General features: G+C 48.9%; 1 protein-coding gene across 1 annotated transcript; it reads left to right on the plus strand.

The window, feature by feature from the left end:
• Positions 1-6,752: 6,752 nt before the first annotated feature.
• Positions 6,753-10,756, plus strand: LOC109751307 (serine/threonine-protein kinase PEPKR2). Its single transcript, XM_020310199.4, has 3 exons — positions 6,753-7,883; positions 9,791-10,087; positions 10,173-10,756. Exons 1-3 carry the CDS (start codon positions 7,142-7,144, stop codon positions 10,478-10,480), a joined length of 1,347 nt encoding a protein of 448 aa, XP_020165788.1. The 5' UTR covers positions 6,753-7,141; the 3' UTR covers positions 10,481-10,756.
• Positions 10,757-19,116: the final 8,360 nt, after the last annotated feature.

Consider the following 19,116-nt stretch of genomic DNA (forward strand, 5'->3'; position numbering starts at 1 on the left):
TAAGGAAATATAAATAACAACTTTATTATTGCCTCTAGGGCATATTTCCTTCACCGCCCGCCCGAGCGGTACTACAGTTGCGGGGCGGGCTAGGGGGTTATGTCGGGGAAGGGGGAGTTTCCTTCTCCCCCACACCCATTCGCACAACCCACTCGTCCTCTTTGTTTCGCCAGGGCCGAACTCGCCACGGGAAGGCGCCGGTGGGCCGCCGTCTCCAGGCCGTCCCTCTCACTTCCTTCGGTGGAATCGATCCCCACCCCGTTCTCTTGCCATGGATGTCGGTATTGCCCCCGTTCATCTTCTCTTTGTGTCTAGGTTTCAGATCGAGTGTTTTGGGGCAATAGTTGTTGCATTTCTTGATTTTTGGCTAAATCAAGGCTTGAGTACGTCGGAGAAGGCGTCTAGACTAGTTAGATTGATGTTTGGTAGGATAAATTTTGAATTTGGCATCCCGACAGTACCGGCTTTGGCCGCGGCACTAAGGAACCGCCGCCACTCCCGCCTAGAGTGGTACTGCCGCTCTCTTTGAGCGGTACTACCGCTTGAGGGCTATAAGCGGTACTACCGCTGCCCTGTCGCGGTACTTCCGCTGGATGCCAACTTCCTCTTTTTCTTACCAAACCTTGATCGTTGTTGCCTTGTTTTGGTGGCTTATGCTTGTTCTTTCGTGTTGTTTCTTGTGTCTGTGTGTTTGGCTCCAGGTGATAGCCCTTCTGAGCAACATGCCCGTCGTGTCAACCCCGGGCGTTCCACTTGCAAGCGCTATCGCACCCCTAAAACAGCGGCTGCTTCTTCAAGTGTTCCTCCTTCAAGTGCTCCGCCATCTTCATCCAAGAGCACTGCGAAGAAGCCCAAGCCGAAGCCCAAGTCCGTGACTGAGATGAATGCCAAGGAGTTCTGGGAGAAGCGTCGGCGCAATCCTTATGAGCAAGATCAAGAGTCCAATCTTGTCAACTGTCCTTTCTGGAACCATTTTCAGTGGGCAATCTACTTTGATGTGATCAAAGCAAAGAAGAATCTCTATGTTGATGTTCGCACCATCGATACTGACTATATGGAGAAGGATCCTGCCTACTTTGGCGAATCCCTACAGATGTGTACTCAGCTGAACATTCTCAGGATCATGCAGTCTAACAAGGACTTTGATGCAGATTTGGTGGCTCAGTTTTATGCCACGGTTCATCTTGGAACGGATGAGGAAAGAACTCTGACTTGGTTGACCAATGGCAAGCTTCTTTCTGTCAAATGGAAGGCATTCATGGAGTTACTTGGGATTGAAGATCAAGGACTTGAGAATCCAGTCGGTTTTCGCCCTCACCGCAATGCAACTTCCACTCGCAAGAAATCTCTCTGGTCGTACTGTACTCTGAAGATTCACCCCGAGACTTAGAAGGAGTCCTATGAGCTGCCAGCCTTTTTGGACATACTTCATCGCATCTTCAGAGAGACTCTCTTCCCTCGCATTGGGAACTTGGATATGGTTCACTCCTTTCTCGTGGACATGCTTCTTTTCTACCAGCATGAGAAGGAAGAAAACACTGGAGAAACATTGGATATCTCTCATGTCATGTGGTCTGAGCTTGTCACCGCTATCTCTGAGTGCAAGTGCCCTATCTATGCTCCTTTTCTCATGTTCCTTATTGAGAAGGCTTGGGTGCACACTTATCCTAATGTTGTACTAGAGACTGGTGAGTTGATCCCTCATGAGATCAAGCGGCCGAGGAAGAAGGAGAACTGGGGCACATCAGTTCCGAGGTCTGGGATTCCTTCTGGAGCTGCTGACGCTGAGGCAAAGGCTGATGCTGATGATGATGATGATTATGAGCCCTTTGGAGCGGAGCCCTCTTAGGCAAAGAAGCTCAAGCGCAAAATGAAGAAACTCTTCTGCATGGAGTCTCATGGTCAGTACATGGCTCATGTGTCTGAGAAGAAGGCCAGGAGCCGTCACAAGGCGCTCACGCGTCAGTTGGGTTCCACAGTCGCCAGGGGTTCTGAGGACAAGATCACGGATGAGGAGGAGTGGGTTCAGCAGCACTGCCCCATGGATAGACTCAGACTCTGAGCAGCCCCCTGCCGATGACGGAGGAGCAGACGTTTTCGCGGGAATGTGATGCTAGAGATCTTTAGTTCTGCTATCACCTGTGGCTGTAGCAGCACTCTTTGCCCTTTTTGGTGTCTCGTTGCCAAAGGGGGAGAGAGTTTAGGGATTTGTCATTGTCGTTGTGAGTGTCTTATTTACCTTGTCTTCTCTCTCTCGCAAACTCTCTTATTTGCTTTGGTTTGGTTTGTGCTCGTGAGACCTGGTTCCCTATCATATGGTGTGAGACATATGCTACCCTATCTTATATTATCTTGTATGTCAAGTACTTTAGTAGTTTGTGAGTTCATGCTTATCTCTTATGTCTACTTTGCTCACTTTCCTCGCTAGTGCATCTTAGCTCTTATTTCTTATCTTTGATGCAATTGTTGTCAGACTACAAAATATAGGGGGAGTGTTGATCCTAATGTGTGCACTTGCATTCCAAAGGCACCTTTATTTAAGTGCACACATCTAGGGGGAGCCCGTCTATATTTTTGTAGTTTTGGTTTTCACCTTATCTCATATCTTTACCTTGTGCAAATCCCGTGTTGTCATCAATCCACCAAAAAGGGGGAGATTGTTAGGGCATATCTCTCTCTAAGTAGTTTTGGTGATTGATGACAATGTTTTTGTGGACTAATCGCGTGCATTGAGTATTTCAGAGATTCTTTATACGGCACGAGACGATTCTTTCCCCTCGGAGATTTATGTGAAGACGGTGTAGTCTCTTTCGTTTTGGTTTGGTGGACTTGAGACATAAGAGACACCGTACTATCAAGAGGGGGTCCGCTTTGGAAAGGCTAGGGTGGAATCAACACGTACACGTCTTTGCTACACCCCCAGCTCCTTTCTTCTCCCTGGAGTTTGCTGTTTTAACTGAAGTGGAATACTGTGAGGAGAAAGCGGTAGTACCGCCGCCAGAGCGGTAGTACCACCTATGGTCCTCAAGCGGCAGTACCGCTGTCTACAGCGGTAGTACCGCTTCGGGGCATAGGCGGCAGTACCGTCCTGGTTCGGCAACTCTACCGCCTCGATTCGAGGATGCTTTTTCTCGTGTCGGGTTGTGCGGTAGTAGTAGCAGCAGTAGCAGCGGTGGCACCGCCCTCAGGCGGTAGTACCGCGGCTACCACCGCTACTGGTGCCGCCCATACCCACTCTCTCTCTCTCTCGTTCTCTTTGCTTCTACTACGCTTAGCATATGCGGTAGTACCGCTGGTGGTCGCGGTAGTACCGCTGCGATAGTACCACTCTGCTGAGCAGTAGTACCGCTCTGTGCGAGCTGAAGAGAGGGTATCGGTTGGATTGGTTCCCCCACTATATAAGGAGGTTATCTTCTCCAAGTTGACCTACCTCTTTTCCCCCAAGCTCCATTGTTGCTCCAAAAGCTCATTTTCGCCCGATCTCTCTCCCTAGCCAATCAAACTTGTTGGTCCTTTAGGGATTGGTTGAGAAGGCCCGGATCTACACTTCCACCAAGAGAAATTTGATTCCCCCACTAATCCGGATCTTGTTACTCCTGGGTGTTTGAGCACCTAGACGGTTGAGGTCACCTCGGAGCCATATTCCATTGTGGTGAAGCTCCGTGGTATCGTTGGGAGCCTCCAATTGAGTTATGGAGATAGCCCCAACCTTGTTTGTAAAGGTTCGGTCACCGCCTTCAAGGACACCAATAGTGGAATCACGACATCTCGCATTGTGTGAGGGCGTGAGGAGAATACGGTGGCCCTAGTGGCTTCTTGGGGAGCATTGTGCCTCCACACTACTCCAATGGAGACGTACTTCCCCTCAAAGGGAAGGAACTTCGGTAACACATCCTTGTCTCCACCGGCTCCGCTATTGGTTATCTCTCACCTTTACTTGTGCAAGCTCTTACCGTGTCGTATCCTTTGCTTGCTCGTGTGTTTGTGGTTGTTGCATCATATAGGTTGCTCACCTAGTTACATATCTAGACAACCTAATTTGATGCAAAGTTTAATTTGGTAAAGAAAAGCTAAAAAATGTTAGTTGCCTATTCACCCCCCTCTAGTCAACTATATAGATCCTCACTCCGCGGACCCAGCAAGGTTTGAAATCTGGGGCGTGTACGAAGATCTATCCTAGCCGCAACCTCAAGCTCATCGCCTCATGGCTTGGCCTCGTCAAGTTCGTGCGAGCGAGGGGAGGAGGGGACACAACAGTTTACCCAGGTTCGGGCCACCTTGTGGTGTAAGACCCTACTCCTGCTTTGTGGTGGATTGGTCTCACAAGGAGGTTGAGGATGAACTAGTACAGTGGGTGAGCAGCCTCGCGAGGGATCGGTGGATGAGAATGGGTCGACCCCCTCTCTACGGAGGAGACTAGCCTATCTTTATACTAGGCCTGGTCCTCTTCCCTCATAACTTAGGTGGGAAGGAATACCATGGTGGCCAATTCGAAAGGGGACAAGATGTACATCTTATCGTGACGAAAGGTGGTCTTCGTCTACAAAGCTTCTGGCCATGACGCAGTCGTGGGCTCGGCGATGACATCCGTCCTGCCGAGCTCGTGGTCTTGGTCTCGTTGCACCGGAATGAAAACCTTTAGGGGATCCCTCGGGAACCCGCGCTTGTCCTTGCCTCCTTAGCACCAAAAAGGGAACTGTCCTCCTCTGCGCCCGCTGGCACCCGCTGGCACCCGCCTGTCCTTGGTCGTCATGGCTCACGTCATCGCGAGCCTCGTGAGGCGGGGTACCTGCATAGAGATCTCCGCCCCTCGGGAGGTAGGCTCGGGCAGCCGCCCCTTGGGAGGTCTTGGCGTCGTTCGCCTCGCGAGGCCGGGGGCCCTCGCGAGGGTCTTGCTTGCAGAGTCTTGTAGCTGGGCCGCACCGGGCCGTCGATGGGCCACGCGCTGGGCCGCAGACAGACGAGTCTGGGTACCCCCGATCCCAGAACGCCGACAGTGACATGACAAGAACATGATTCTTTTTGCCAAGAATAGTTTAGAGCTGAAGGAAAAGCAACTTAGAGTTGTCATAGTGTAAAAGAGTACCTAAAAAGGCAAAAGCACAAACATAGGAAGTCAAACGACAAAAACAAAAGCAAAAATCATGGCAAGTTTGTGTGCAAAAAAACATCATGATGCATAGACAGTACTTGCCATGGTGGTGAATAAAATACATTATGGTGGCACCCTAGTTCTGTGTAGATTTGCCATCAAGGTAGATCATATGGTTCGGGTTCTAATAAATTATGTTTTTTTCTTTAATTATTCTGAATGTTACTGTCCTAAAAGAAATAGAGGCGAACATTTAGGGAACATGCTTAGAGTATCTCTAGCAGATCGTGTAAACTGCGATACCACATATTCCGTTTAAGGGATACTGTAAAACAAATTTGCGGGGCACGACAGAACATATCCTTCATACAAATACCGCATAATTTAAACTTGAGTATGCACCACCATAGTTTGCTGGAAGTTCATCACGCATTTGAACACATAACTTAAACATAATAGATAAACCTAATCTAAACTATCCTAGTCCTTTTTGACATGGAGATAAAACCCGGCCGCGGAGTTGGAGAGAGTGAAGGCGAGTTGGTAGTCCTCCTTGTCCGCCTCGAGGCCGCGGCGACACCTTCCTCTTCGGCCTCGAGCCGCGTGGTCGGCCATAGGAGGTCCTCGATGCGGTCGAAGTTCCTCCACGCCCTCCGGTCGCTGTTGCGTGAGAGGGCGCCGCGCTCCCTCGCCTGCACGCGACGCTATTCCTCGACCCAGGGGCGGATGGAGCTGCTAGCCTCGTCGTCGTGGCGGCCGCACTTTTGCGGCGGTGAGCCGCCGCGGCCCCCTCGGCCACCACGCTCGCAACCTCCGCTTCAAAAGGGGCTGTGCGCGCAAGAATCGGCCGCTAGAGTGGGTGGATTTGGCGCCGGAGGAAGGGGAATTGCGGCGGAGGCAGGTGTGGGATATGGCGGATAGAAACCATAAATCGACCGGGATTCGGTAAATATAGCGGCGGAGCTGGGGATATACACGTCGCTTGTATATTTTTTACAAGCCAGACTTTATTTACCGGATCCGCTCGGATCAAAGTTTTTTCGTTTTCTTGTAAATCGGCTGAAATTATAAAGACCGGTGAGATTATACAGATCTGCCAGAGATTCTTTTAGATGGCCGATCCCGCATTGTTGTCAGCGGACTGATCTGGATCAGTCCGCGAATGGATACGAAATGCATATGCGATTTGGAGGTAGCTTCGGAGATGCCCTTATAGCTGAAAAAAAACATATGTACCCAAGTCCTGATTAAAAACGTCACATCTTTGGACTTTTGGAAAAGGTAAAAGAACCGTACCGGATCCAGCTGGCCCCGCACGGTCCTTACCAGATGCAGCAACATTCGCATACACTGCAGCAATCACATGCTTACGGTGTACGCTTCCTCTGGACGCAAAAGTAAATGCCAAAACACGAAACGAGCAGGGCAGCAGCACCGTGCATGCTGCGCCGCTGTCCGCACGAGCGGCCCGTGAGCCCGTAATGAGCCCAGATCCAACCCAGACAAGTCACGAACGAACCAGAGCGACACGCCACACCGTCCCCGTATCCTTCCAGAACCCTCCGTCCGTCGTGAGAAAAAAGATCTGGCCACAATCGCCATCAGCCGGGGCATCAAATCGGGGCGATAACCGCACCCGCACCGGAACCGGCAAAAGCCCAGGCGACGGAACGTCGCGTGATTTCCCCGCAGACCACCACCGTCGCCCACCCGTCCGGCACCGCTCCATCGCGTCTGCCCGTACGCGTCCACCCGCCCCAGCCCGAACCGTGCCCGCCTTTCGCTTCTCTCTCTCCCCCGTGCTCCCGAGCGGCCGAACCGACACCGAGACGACGCCAGCCCCCACCCGCGGGAGGGAGGGACACGAGTCCAACAAAGGCGGCCCCTACCCCCACCCCCATCCCCACCACCACCGTCCTCATCTCCTCCTCGAGCCCCTCCCCCCTCCTCCGCATCTCGCCACCAACCTCCCCCCGATCCCCAACCCCCATGATCCGCAGGAGGCGCGGGCACGCCGCCGCCTAGGGTTTCCACTCCCCGCCCCCCCCGATGGAGTCGCTGCCGCGGAAGCGCAAGGGCGCGCGCTCCCTCGCCGGCTCCCTCCACGACGCCTCCGCGGACCGCAAGCGGACCTGCCGGGAGCGGAAGCCGCGCCCCGACAAGAAGAAAAAGAAGCCCTCCACCGCCGGCGATGACGCCGCCACCGCCTCTGGCCGGGGCGGCGTGGTCATGACGGCGCCGCCGGCCAGCGGCCGGGCCGCCCCGGACAGCCCCGGAAGGGGGCTCAAGCGCAAGGTCGGCTGCATCGAGTCCGCCACCCGGATAGGCCGCAAGAAGCGCCTCGAGGCCGAGTACGAGCTCGGCGACGAGATCGGCCAGGGCAAGTTCGGCTCCGTCCGGATCTGCCGCGCCAAGGCCGGCGGCGAGGAGTTCGCCTGCAAGGCGCTCCCCAAGAACGGCGAGGAGACGGTCCACCGCGAGGTCGAGATCATGCAGCACCTCTCCGGCCACCCCGGCGTCGTCACGCTCAAGGCCGTCTTCGAGGACGCCGACAAGTTCTACCTCGTCATGGAGCTCTGCAGCGGCGGCCGCTTGCTCGACGAGATGGCCAGGGACGGCACCTTCTCCGAGCAGCGAGCCGCCCTTGTCATCAAGGATCTAATGTCGGTCGTCAAGTACTGCCATGAAATGGGCGTCATCCACAGGGACATTAAGCCGGAGAATATTTTGCTCACCAAGACTGGGAAGATGAAACTAGCAGATTTTGGATTGGCAGCACGAGTTACTAACGGTAAATTCTTGCTAATATTTCACTTTGAAGCTCTGCTAGATGATAAATAAGTTGGGTTCCTGGGGGTACTCTATGTTTACACAAGTTGCAATTTTGATTCGCTTTATACGGCAAAAAGATATGAATTAGAAGTAGTAGTAGATCGACTGGAAGTCCGACATTGGACCATGCAAGGTTCTATAATCTTTAATGATTAGTATGGTGTTACAACATTTAGAATTGATGGTTGTACATAGTTGATCTGCGATACGAGTAATTTGCCATGTTAACTGGATTATGGCGGGTTTAGGTTTCAATCACACAGCATTTTTACAGGTTGCTCATCTTTGTGACCATGCATATCATCTAATCTAATGTGTTAAACTTCTAAACAAGTCAGTTAAATAGCTCTCGATTTTTGAGTCAGAAAGTTGGTAGGAAATTTATTCATGTGTCTTCTCCTCTTGCCTGGTATTCTTAGAGAATGGGATGATTTGAATGGAGTCTCAAAGTCGAGCGCCCATGTCTGGAATCTCTTTGTGCATTCACATGGAAGTATCTATATGTATAGTCTGAGACCCAATATAGCACTCTTAAAGTACTGAGCATTTCAGACAGTTTCATGTTTCAAACTTACACAATCGATAGTGATTGTATTCACTGAATTGGGCCACTTGGTTATGATGGTTGTGTAACTAATAAGATAGTACCAGTTCTGCATCAAGCGTTAGGCGCTCTCATTTCTTAAGTCCTTGCGGAGTCGGAAGTGGTGAATGTTTCGCTCAGATTCTTTTTTAAATGATGATTTCTGCATGCCGTTTCAGTGTTTTGCATGGTATCGCAAATGAAGAAATGTTCTGTGTCGTACCAATTAATATGTTAAAGGTTTTTTTTAGTCATGAATTGGTAGCATGTGGTGCCTTCATTGGTAATTTTTTGCTAGATATCCAAGGTAATTGAGGCATTGCGCTAATTGATAGTTGGTTTCATTCTACTTGTGGTGGTGCTGATACTAATTTTTCTTATTTGCGTGGAATTTGGATGTTAAGAATTTACACTGATCAATTTAATCCTTGTATTGATATTAATTTATGGCATGCTCCTGCAAGTACTTGTTGTGATGAGTCTGAGGGCCAGAATAGTCTTCTTGAGCATACCAAACAGGCTGTGTAATGTTTTGAATATGGTCTTGAGTCATTTTGATGAATTAGGAAGTGATGTGATGTCTGTCTGAATGGAGTCATATAGTCTATGAGTTGGAGTTGTCAGCATGGCTTCAGGGGCACTGGTTCTTATAAACAGCTGCTTATATTTTGTAAGGTAATATTTAGATTATAGTAATTCTGCAGTATTTATCTATTGTTACCCATGTCTCTATCCTCTGTTCCAACTCTAGTTATCAGTTATCACTCTAATGCAATGCAGTAAGCCACTGCTGTCTTAGTACTTCTTATTAGACACTTACTGATTCAGTTCAAGAGTCTCTTCTGTCATGCTAGAGTGATGCATGTGTTGTCTTAAACTTCACTGACACTGCCCTAGGCTAGAACACATCCATCCCATGGTGCCGAGGTGGAGCAGAATGAGAGGAATTAGCCGCATGAACATTGTGTGACGAACAGTTTATCTAATGCTGCAATGCTCTAAACCTAGCAAATGATGATAAGTGACAACAATAATGTTACTGTATGATATTTTACTTTATGCATCAAAGTTCTAAGAATCCAGTATCACCTAATTTGTGCTAAGGGATGCAGATGTTTAGAGCTCTGATGCTATTTTGTTTAGTCTGTTATGTTTGTATAATTGACTTCACTTTGGTTCCTGAATAGCCCCAAATCATCTTTCTAGGGTTTTACTTGGACAGTCAAGATGTATAAATGTGTGTTTACTAGAAGTAGCTGATGTTTTTGGTCACCACTAAACAGGTCAGAAATTGTCTGGCGTTGCTGGGAGCCCAGCCTATGTGGCGCCTGAGGTGTTGTCAGGAAGCTATTCTGAGAAAGTAGACATATGGGGTGCTGGGGTGCTCCTCCATGTACTACTGCTTGGTTCACTTCCATTTCAAGGGGGCTCTCTGGAAGCTGTCTTTGAAGCTATAAAGACAGTTGAGCTTGATTTCAACAGCGGTCCATGGGAATCAATGTCAGTTCTTGGACGGGATCTTATAAGTCGAATGTTAGATCGAGATGTCTCTTCTAGAATAACTGCTGATCAAGTTCTTTGTAAGTCCAGGCAATTTCTCATCCAGCATAACTTTATGTTTATATTTACAAGGTTTTAATTAATTTTTTGATGATACTATTTCAGGTCATCCATGGGTGTTGTTCTACACGGAATGTACCCTGAAGGCTGTAACACCTAATGTCACTAACAAGATTGTAGCACCCAAAATTACATGGGACAGAATTAGATCACATTGTGAGTCGTCAGCTTCAGATTCGTCTAGCCAGAGGTCGGAGGACCAGGATGAATGTGGCATAGTCGACGCACTGACAGCGGCAATAACACATGTTAGAATATCGGAGCCGAAAAGGACCCGGCTTTGCAGCCCCGGCATTCCCATACAGCAGGAGTGCTCCTCAAACATAAAGAGCAACCTGTGTACGGCGTTCTGACATGACCCCAATGTATAGCCCCTTGTGTGTTGGTCTGATGTCAGTGATGGCTCGCCCTGCTGGTTGTCTCTGTGCTGAGGATAATAACTCGGGTTTTCCTGTCAGAGCAAGCAAGCGTTCGACATGGTGATGCTGTAGATTGCGGTGATGGCTGATGAACCCGACATGGTAGCTGATGCTGTAAATTTTGTAAATAGAATGATCCATGTAGCTAATTTATATCTTGAGAGAGTTGAGAATAATTTCAGTCTATGATGAACATAGTGCGCGCCATCATCCTTGTTCCATTTTTTGTTTCTTCCTGTTCCTCCTAGTCTATTGAGATCAGATTTTTGCACGGATTTCCTGCATTGGATTTTTTTTTTGTTACTAGATCTCTTTCGCCCTGAATGTATTTTCCAGAAGCTGTACTCTTAATCTGATACTTGTGATTTAAGATATGGGAGGACTCATTTTGTCCATTTGGGTCATCCGGACAGAAAACTTGGCCCAATGGGGCGACTCAAACGGACGCCCGTGTCCGCCTGCTGTCCGTCCCTGACCTAAATCTGGGAACAAATGGGTATGAAGCGGGCGTTCTCGTCCACCGCCGTCGCCCGCTTGTGTCCGCCACTGGTCTTATATGTCAGCGACTGCAACTTTTGCCTCCACAACACCATTGCGATTTCTGCCTCCTCCGTGCCTGCAGCAAGGCCATCGGTGCTGGTTGCCACCGCGCGCTCGGCCGCTCCTCTGCACCGCAGCGAGGCCACCGGCGCAGGTCACCGACGCGCCGCAGCGAGGCCACCGGCGCAGGTCGCCGACGCGCGCTCGGCCGCTCCTCCGCGCCGCAGCGAGGCCACCAGCGTAGGTTGCCGACGCGCGCTCGGCCGCTCCTCCGCGCCGTCGCGAGGCCACCGGCGCAGGTCTCCTCCGCGCGCTCGGCCGCTCCTCTGCGCCGCAGCGAGGCCACCGGCGCAGGTCTCCGCGCGCTCGGCCGCTCCTCCGCGCCGCAGCAAGGCCACCGGCGCAAGGCTCCTCCGCGCGCTCCTGCTAGGGCTCGATGTTGGAAATATGCCCTAGAGGCAATAATAAAATGGTTATTATTATATTTCCTTGTTCATGATAATTGTCTATTGTTCATGCTATAATTGTGTTATCCAGAAATCGTAATACATGTGTGAATACATAGACCACAACATGTCCCTAGTGAGCCTCTAGTTGACTAGCTCGTTGATCAACAGATAGTCATGGTTTCCTGACTATGGACATTGAATGTCATTGATAACGGGATCACATCATTAGGAGAATGATGTGATGGACAAGACCCAATCCTAAGCATAGCACAAGATCGTGTAGTTCGTTTGCTAGAGCTTTTCCAAATGTCAAGTATCATTTCCTTAGACCATGAGATTGTGCAACTCCCGGATACCATAAGAGTGCTTTGGGTGTGCCAAACGTCATAACGTAACTGGGTGGCTATAAAGGTGCACTACGGGTATCTCCGAAAGTGTCTGTTGGGTTGGCACGAATCGAGACCGGGATTTGTCACTCCGTATGACGGAGAGGTATCTCTGGGCCCACTCGGTAATGCATCATCATAATGAGCTCAATGTGACCAAGTGTTTGGTCACGGGATCATGCATTACGGTACGAGTAAAGTGACTTGCCGGTAACGAGATTGAACAAGGTATTGGGATACCGACGATCGAATCTCGGGCAAGTAATGTACCGATTGACAAAGGGAATTGTATACGGGATTGATTGAATCCTCGACATCGTGGTTCATCCGATGAGATCATCGTGGAACATGTGGGAGCCAACATGGGTATCCAGATCCCGCTGTTGGTTATTGACCGGAGAGTCGTCTCGGTCATGTCTGCATGTCTCCCGAACCCGTAGGGTCTACACACTTAAGGTTCGGTGACGCTAGGGTTGTAGAGATACTAGTATGCGGTAACCCGAAAGTTGTTCGGAGTCCCGGATGAGATCTCGGACGTCACGAGGAGTTCCGGAATGGTCCGGAGGTGAAGAATTATATATAGGAAGTTCAGTTTCGGCCACCGGGAAGGTTTCGGGGGTCACCGGTATTGTACCGGGACCACCGGAAGGGTCCCGGGGGTCCACCGGGTGGGGCCACCTATCCCGGAGGGCCCCATGGGCTGAAGTGGGGAAGGGAACCAGCCCCTGGTGGGCTGGTGCGCCCCCCTTGGGCCTCCCCTGCGCCTAGGGTTGGAAACCCTCGGGGTGGGGGGGAGGGCGCCCCACTTGGCTTGGGGGGCAAGCCACCCCCTTGGCCGCCGCCCCCCCCTTGGAGATGGGATCTCCTAGGGCCGGCCCCCCCAGGGGCCCTATATATAGGGGGGGGGGAGGGAGGGCAGCAGCACCCAAGCCCCTGGCGCCTCCCTCTCCCTCCCGTGACACCTCCCCCTCTCGCTGTGCTTGGCGAAGCCCTGCCGAGATCCCCGCTACTTCCACCACCACGCCGTCGTGCTGCTGGATCTCCATCAACCTCTCCTTCCCCCTTGCTGGATCAAGAAGGAGGAGACGTCTTTCCCAACCATACGTGTGTTGAACGCGGAGGTGCCGTCCGTTCGGCGCTCGGTCATCGGTGATTTGGATCACGACGAGTACGACTCCATCAACCCCGTTCACTTGAACGCTTCCGCTCGCGATCTACAAGGGTATGTAGATGCACTCCTCTCTCGTTGCTAGATGACTCCATAGATTGATCTTGGTGATGCGTAGAATTTTTTTAATTTCTGCTACGATCCCCAACAGTGGCATCATGAGCTAGGTCTATGCGTAGTTTCTATGCACGAGTAGAACACAAACTTGTTGTGGGCGTAGATGTTGTCAATTTTCTTGCCACTACTAGTCTTATCTTGTTTCGGCGGCATCGTGGGATGAAGCGGCCCGGACCGACCTTACACGTACGCTTACGTGAGACAGATTCCACCGGCTGACATGCACTAGTTGCATAAGGTGGCTAGCGGGTGTCTGTCTCTCCCACTTTAGTCGGAACGGATTCGATGAAAAGGGTCCTTATGAAGGGTAAATAGAAATTGGCATATCACGTTGTGGTTTTGGCGTAGGTAAGAAACGTTCTTGCTAAGAAACCTATAGCAGCCACGTAAAAACTTGCAACAACAATTAGAGGACGTCTAACTTGTTTTTGCAGCATATGCCGTGTGATGTGATATGGCCAAAAGGATGTGATGAATGATATATGTGATGTATGAGATTGATCATGTTCTTGTAATAGGAATCACGACTTGCATGTCGATGAGTATGACAACCGGCAGGAGCCATAGGAGTTGTCTTTATTTTTGTATGACCTGCGTGTCATTGAACAACGCCATGTAAATTACTTTACTTTATTGCTAAACACGTTAGCCATAGAAGTAGAAGTAATCGTTGGCGTGACAACTTCATGAAGACACGATGATGGAGATCATGATGATGGAGATCATGGTGTCATGCCGGTGACGAAGATGATCATGGCACCCCGAAGATGGAGATCAAAAGGAGCAAAATGATATTGGCCATATCATGTCACTATTTGATTGCATGTGATGTTTATCATGTTTTACATCTTATTTGCTTAGAATGACGGTAGCTTAAATAAGATGATCCCTCGCAATAATTTCAAGAAAGTGTTCCCCCTAACTGTGCACCGTTGCGAAGGTTCGTTGTTTCGAAGCACCACGTGATGATCGGGTGTGATAGATTCTAACGTTCGAATACAACGGGTGTAAGCCAGATTTACACACGCAATACACTTAGGTTGACTTGACGAGCCTAGCATGTACAGACATGGCCTCGGAACACGGAAGACCGAAAGGTCGAGCATGAGTCGTATAGAAGATACGATCAACATGAAGATGTTCACCGATGTTGACTAGTCCGTCTCACGTGATGATCGGACACGGCCTAGTTGACTCGGATCATGTTTCACTTAGATGACTAGAGGGATGTCTATCTGAGTGGGATATGTCTTGTAGATCAAATGTCCCACGCTAATGTTGCCCTCAACTTCAACGCGTTCCTAGAGAAAACCAAGCTGAAAGATGATGGCAGCAACTATACGGACTGGGTCCGGAACTTGAGGATCATCCTCATAGCTGCCAAGAAAGATTATGTCCTAGAAGCACCGCTAGGTGACGCACCCATCCCAGAGAACCAAGACGTTATGAACGCTTGGTAGCAGCGTGCTGATGATTACTCCCTCGTTCAGTGCGGCATGCTTTACAGCTTAGAACCGGGGCTCCAAAAGCGTTTTGAGCAACACGGAGCATATGAGATGTTCGAAGAGCTGAAAATGGTTTTCCAAGCTCATGCCCGGGTCGAGAGATATGAATTCTCCGACAAGTTCTTCAGTTGTAAGATGGAGGAAAATAGTTCTGTCAGTGAGCACATACTCAAAATGTCTGGGTTACACAACCGCTTGTCTCAGCTGGGAGTTAATCTCCCGGATGACGCGGTCATTGACAGAATCCTTCAGTCGCTTCCACCGAGCTACAAGAGCTTTGTGATGAACTTCAATATGCAGGGGATGGAAAAGACCATTCCTGAGGTATATTCAATGCCGAAATCAGCGGAGGTGGAGATCAAAAAGGAACATCAAGTATTGATGGTGAATAAAACCACTAAGTTCAAGAAAGGCAAGGGTAAGAAGAACTTCAAGAAGGACGGCAAGGGAGTTGCCGCGCCCGGTAAGCCAGTTACCGGGAAGAAGCCAAAGAATGGACCCAAGCCTGAGACTGAGTGCTTTTATTGCAAGGGAAGTGGTCACTGGAAGCGGAACTGACCCAAGTACTTAGCGGATAAGAAGGCTGGCAACACCAAAGGTATATGTGATATACATGTTATTGATGTGTACCTTACCAGCACTCGTAGTAGCTCCTGGGTATTTGATACCGGTGCGGTTGCTCATATTTGTAACTCAAAGCAGGAGCTGCGGAATAAACGGAGACTGACAAAGGACGAGGTGACGATGCACGTCGGGAATGGTTCCAAGGTTGATGTGATCGCCGTCGGCACGCTACCTCTACATTTACCTACGGGATTAGTTTTAAACCTCAATAATTGTTATTTAGTGCCAGCTTTGAGCATGAACATTGTATCTGGATATCGTTTAATGCGAGATGGCTACTCATTTAAATCCGAGAATAATGGTTGTTCTATTTATATGAGAGATATGTTTTATGGTCATGCCCCGCTGGTCAATGGTTTATTCTTAATGAATCTCGAACGTGATGTTACACATATTCATAGTGTGAATACCAAAAGATGTAAAGTTGATAACGATAGTCCCACATACTTGTGGCACTGCCGCCTTGGTCACATTGGTGTCAAGCGCATGAAGAAGCTCCATGCTGATGGACTTTTAGAGTCTCTCGATTATGAATCATTTGACACATGCGAACCATGCCTCATGGGCAAAATGACCAAGACTCCGTTCTCCGGAACAATGGAGCGAGCAACCAACTTATTAGAAATCATACATACTGATGTGTGCGGTCCAATGAGTGTTGAGGCTCGCGGAGGCTATCGTTATGTTCTCACTCTCACTGATGACTTGAGTAGATATGGGTATGTCTACCTAATGAAACACAAGTCTGAGACCTTTGAAAAGTTCAAGGAATTTCAGAGTGAGGTTGAGAATCAACGTGACAGGAAAATAAAATCCTTACGATCAGATCGTGGAGGGGAATATTTGAGTCACGAATTTGGCACACACTTAAGGAAATGTGGAATAGTTTCACAACTCACGCCGCCTGGAACACCTCAGCGAAATGGTGTGTCCGAACGTCGTAATCGCACTCTATTGGATATGGTGCGATCTATGATGTCTCTTACCGATCTACCGCTCTCATTTTGGGGCTATGCTTTAGAGACTGCTGCATTCACTTTAAATAGGGCTCCGTCGAAATCCGTTGAGATGACACCGTATGAATTATGGTTTGGGAAGAAACCTAAGCTATCGTTTCTAAAAGTTTGGGGATGCGATGCTTATGTCAAGAAACTTCAACCTGAAAAGCTCGAACCCAAGTCGGAAAAATGCGTCTTCATAGGATACCCTAAGGAAACCATTGGGTATACCTTCTACCTCAGATCCGAAGGCAAGATCTTTGTTGCCAAGAACGGGTCCTTTCTGGAGAAAGAGTTTCTCTCGAAAGAAGTGAGTGGGAGGAAAGTGGAACTTGATGAGGTGATAGTCACCCCTTCCGAACCGGAAAGTAGCGCAGCGCGGGAAGATGTTCCTGTGGTGCCTGCACCGACTGGGGAGGAAGTTAATGATGATGATCATGAAGCTTCAGATCAAGTTACTGCTGAACTTCGTAGGTCCACAAGGACACGTTCCGCACCAGAGTGGTACGGTAACCCTGTCATGGAAATCATGTTGTTAGACAACGGTGAACCTTCGAACTATGAAGAAGCGATGGCGGGCCCGGATTCCAACAAATGGCTTGAAGCCATGCAATCCGAGATAGGATCCATGTATGAAAACGAAGTATGGACTTTGACTGACTTGCCCGATGATCGGCGAGCCATAGAAAATAAATGGATCTTTAAGAAGAAGACAGACGTGGATGGTAATGTGACCATCTATAAGGCTCGACTTGTCGCTAAGGGTTATCGACAAGTTCAAGGGGTTGACTACGATGAGACTTTCTCACCCGTAGCGAAGCTGAAGTCCGTCCGAATCATGTTAGCAATTGCCGCATTCTATGATTATGAGATATGGCAAATGGACGTCAAAACGGCATTCTTTAACGGCTTTCTTAAGGAAGAATTGTATATGATGCAGGCGGAAGGTTTTGTCGATCCTAAGAATGCTAATAAGGTATGCAAGCTCCAGCGCTCCATCTATGGGCTGGTGCAAGCATCTCGGAGTTGGAACATTCGATTTGATGAGATGATCAAAGCGTTTGGGTTTACACAGACTTATGGAGAAGCCTGTGTTTACAGGAAAGTGAGTGGGAGCTCTGTAGCATTTCTCATATTATATGTGGATGACATATTGTTGATGGGAAATGATATAGAATTCTTGGGAAGCATAAAGGCCTACTTGAACAAGTGTTTTTCAATGAAGGACCTTGGAGAAGCTGCTTATATATTAGGCATCAAGATCTATAGAGATAGATCAAGACGCCTCATTGGTCTTTCACAAAGTACGTACCTTGACAAGATATTGAAGAAGTTCAATATGGATCAGTCCAAGAAGGGGTTCTTGCCTGTATTGCAAGGTGTGCAATTGAGCACGGCTCAATGCCCGACCACGGCAGAAGATAGAGAAAAGATGAGTGTCATCCCCTATGCCTCGGCCATAGGGTCTATTATGTATGCCATGCTGTGTACCAGACCTGATGTAAACCTTGCCGTAAGTTTGGTAGGAAGGTACCAAAGTAATCCCGGCATGGAACACTGGACAACGGTCAAGAATATCCTGAAGTACCTGAAGAGGACTAAGGATATGTTTCTCGTTTATGGAGGTGACGAAGAGCTCGTCGTAAAGGGTTACGTCGATGCTAGCTTTGACACAGATCTGGATGACTCTAAGTCACAAACCGGATACGTGTATATTTTGAATGGTGGGGCAGTAAGCTGGTGCAGTTGCAAGCAAAGCGTTGTGGCGGGATCTACATGTGAAGCGGAATACATGGCGGCCTCAAAGGCAGCACAAGAAGCAATCTGGGTGAAGGAGTTCATTACCGACCTAGGAGTTATTCCCAATGCGTCGGGCCCGATGACTCTCTTCTGTGACAACACTGGAGCTATTGCCCTTGCTAAGGAGCCCAGGTTTCACAGGAAGACCAGGCATATCAAGCATCGCTTCAACTCCATTCGTGAAAGTGTACAAAATGGAGACATAGATATTTGTAAAGTACATACGGACTTGAATGTAGCAGATCCGTTGACTAAACCTCTCCCTAGAGCAAAACATGATCAACACCAGAACTCTATGGGTGTTCGATTCATCACAATGTAACTAGATTATTGACTCTAGTGCAAGTGGGAGACTGTTGGAAATATGCCCTAGAGGCAATAATAAAATGGTTATTATTATATTTCCTTGTTCATGATAATTGTCTATTGTTCATGCTATAATTGTGTTATCCGAAAATCGTAATACATGTGTGAATACATAGACCACAACATGTCCCTAGTGAGCCTCTAGTTGACTAGCTCGTTGATCAACAGATAGTCATGGTTTCCTGACTATGGACATTGAATGTCATTGATAACGGGATCACATCATTAGGAGAATGATGTGATGGACAAGACCAAATCCTAAGCATAGCACAAGATCGTGTAGTTCGTTTGCTACAGCTTTTCCAAATGTCAAGTATCATTTCCTTAGACCATGAGATTGTGCAACTCCCGGATACCATAAGAGTGCTTTGGGTGTGCCAAACGTCACAACGTAACTGGGTGGCTATAAAGGTGCACTACGGGTATCTCCGAAAGTGTCTGTTGGGTTGGCACGAATCGAGACCGGGATTTGTCACTCCGTATGACGGAGAGGTATCTCTGGGCCCACTCGGTAATGCATCATCATAATGAGCTCAATGTGACCAAGTGTTTGGTCACGGGATCATGCATTACGGTACGAGTAAAGTGACTTGCCGGTAACGAGATTGAACAAGGTA

This window comes from Aegilops tauschii, chromosome 5 (assembly GCF_002575655.3).
Source record: "Aegilops tauschii subsp. strangulata cultivar AL8/78 chromosome 5, Aet v6.0, whole genome shotgun sequence".
NCBI lineage: Eukaryota > Viridiplantae > Streptophyta > Magnoliopsida > Poales > Poaceae > Aegilops > Aegilops tauschii.

What these genes read in the sequence shown, in the direction of transcription:
- LOC109751307 (XM_020310199.4), top strand. Translation starts at nt 7,142, where the DNA reads ATGGAGTCGCTGCCGCGGAAGCGCAAGGGCGCGCGCTCCCTCGCCGGC. An exon ending in GGCAGCACGAGTTACTAACG is followed by an intron (nt 7,884 to 9,790) that starts GTAAATTCTTGC and finishes ACCACTAAACAG; the next exon opens with GTCAGAAATTGTCTGGCGTT. An exon ending in AACTGCTGATCAAGTTCTTT is followed by an intron (nt 10,088 to 10,172) that starts GTAAGTCCAGGC and finishes ATACTATTTCAG; the next exon opens with GTCATCCATGGGTGTTGTTC.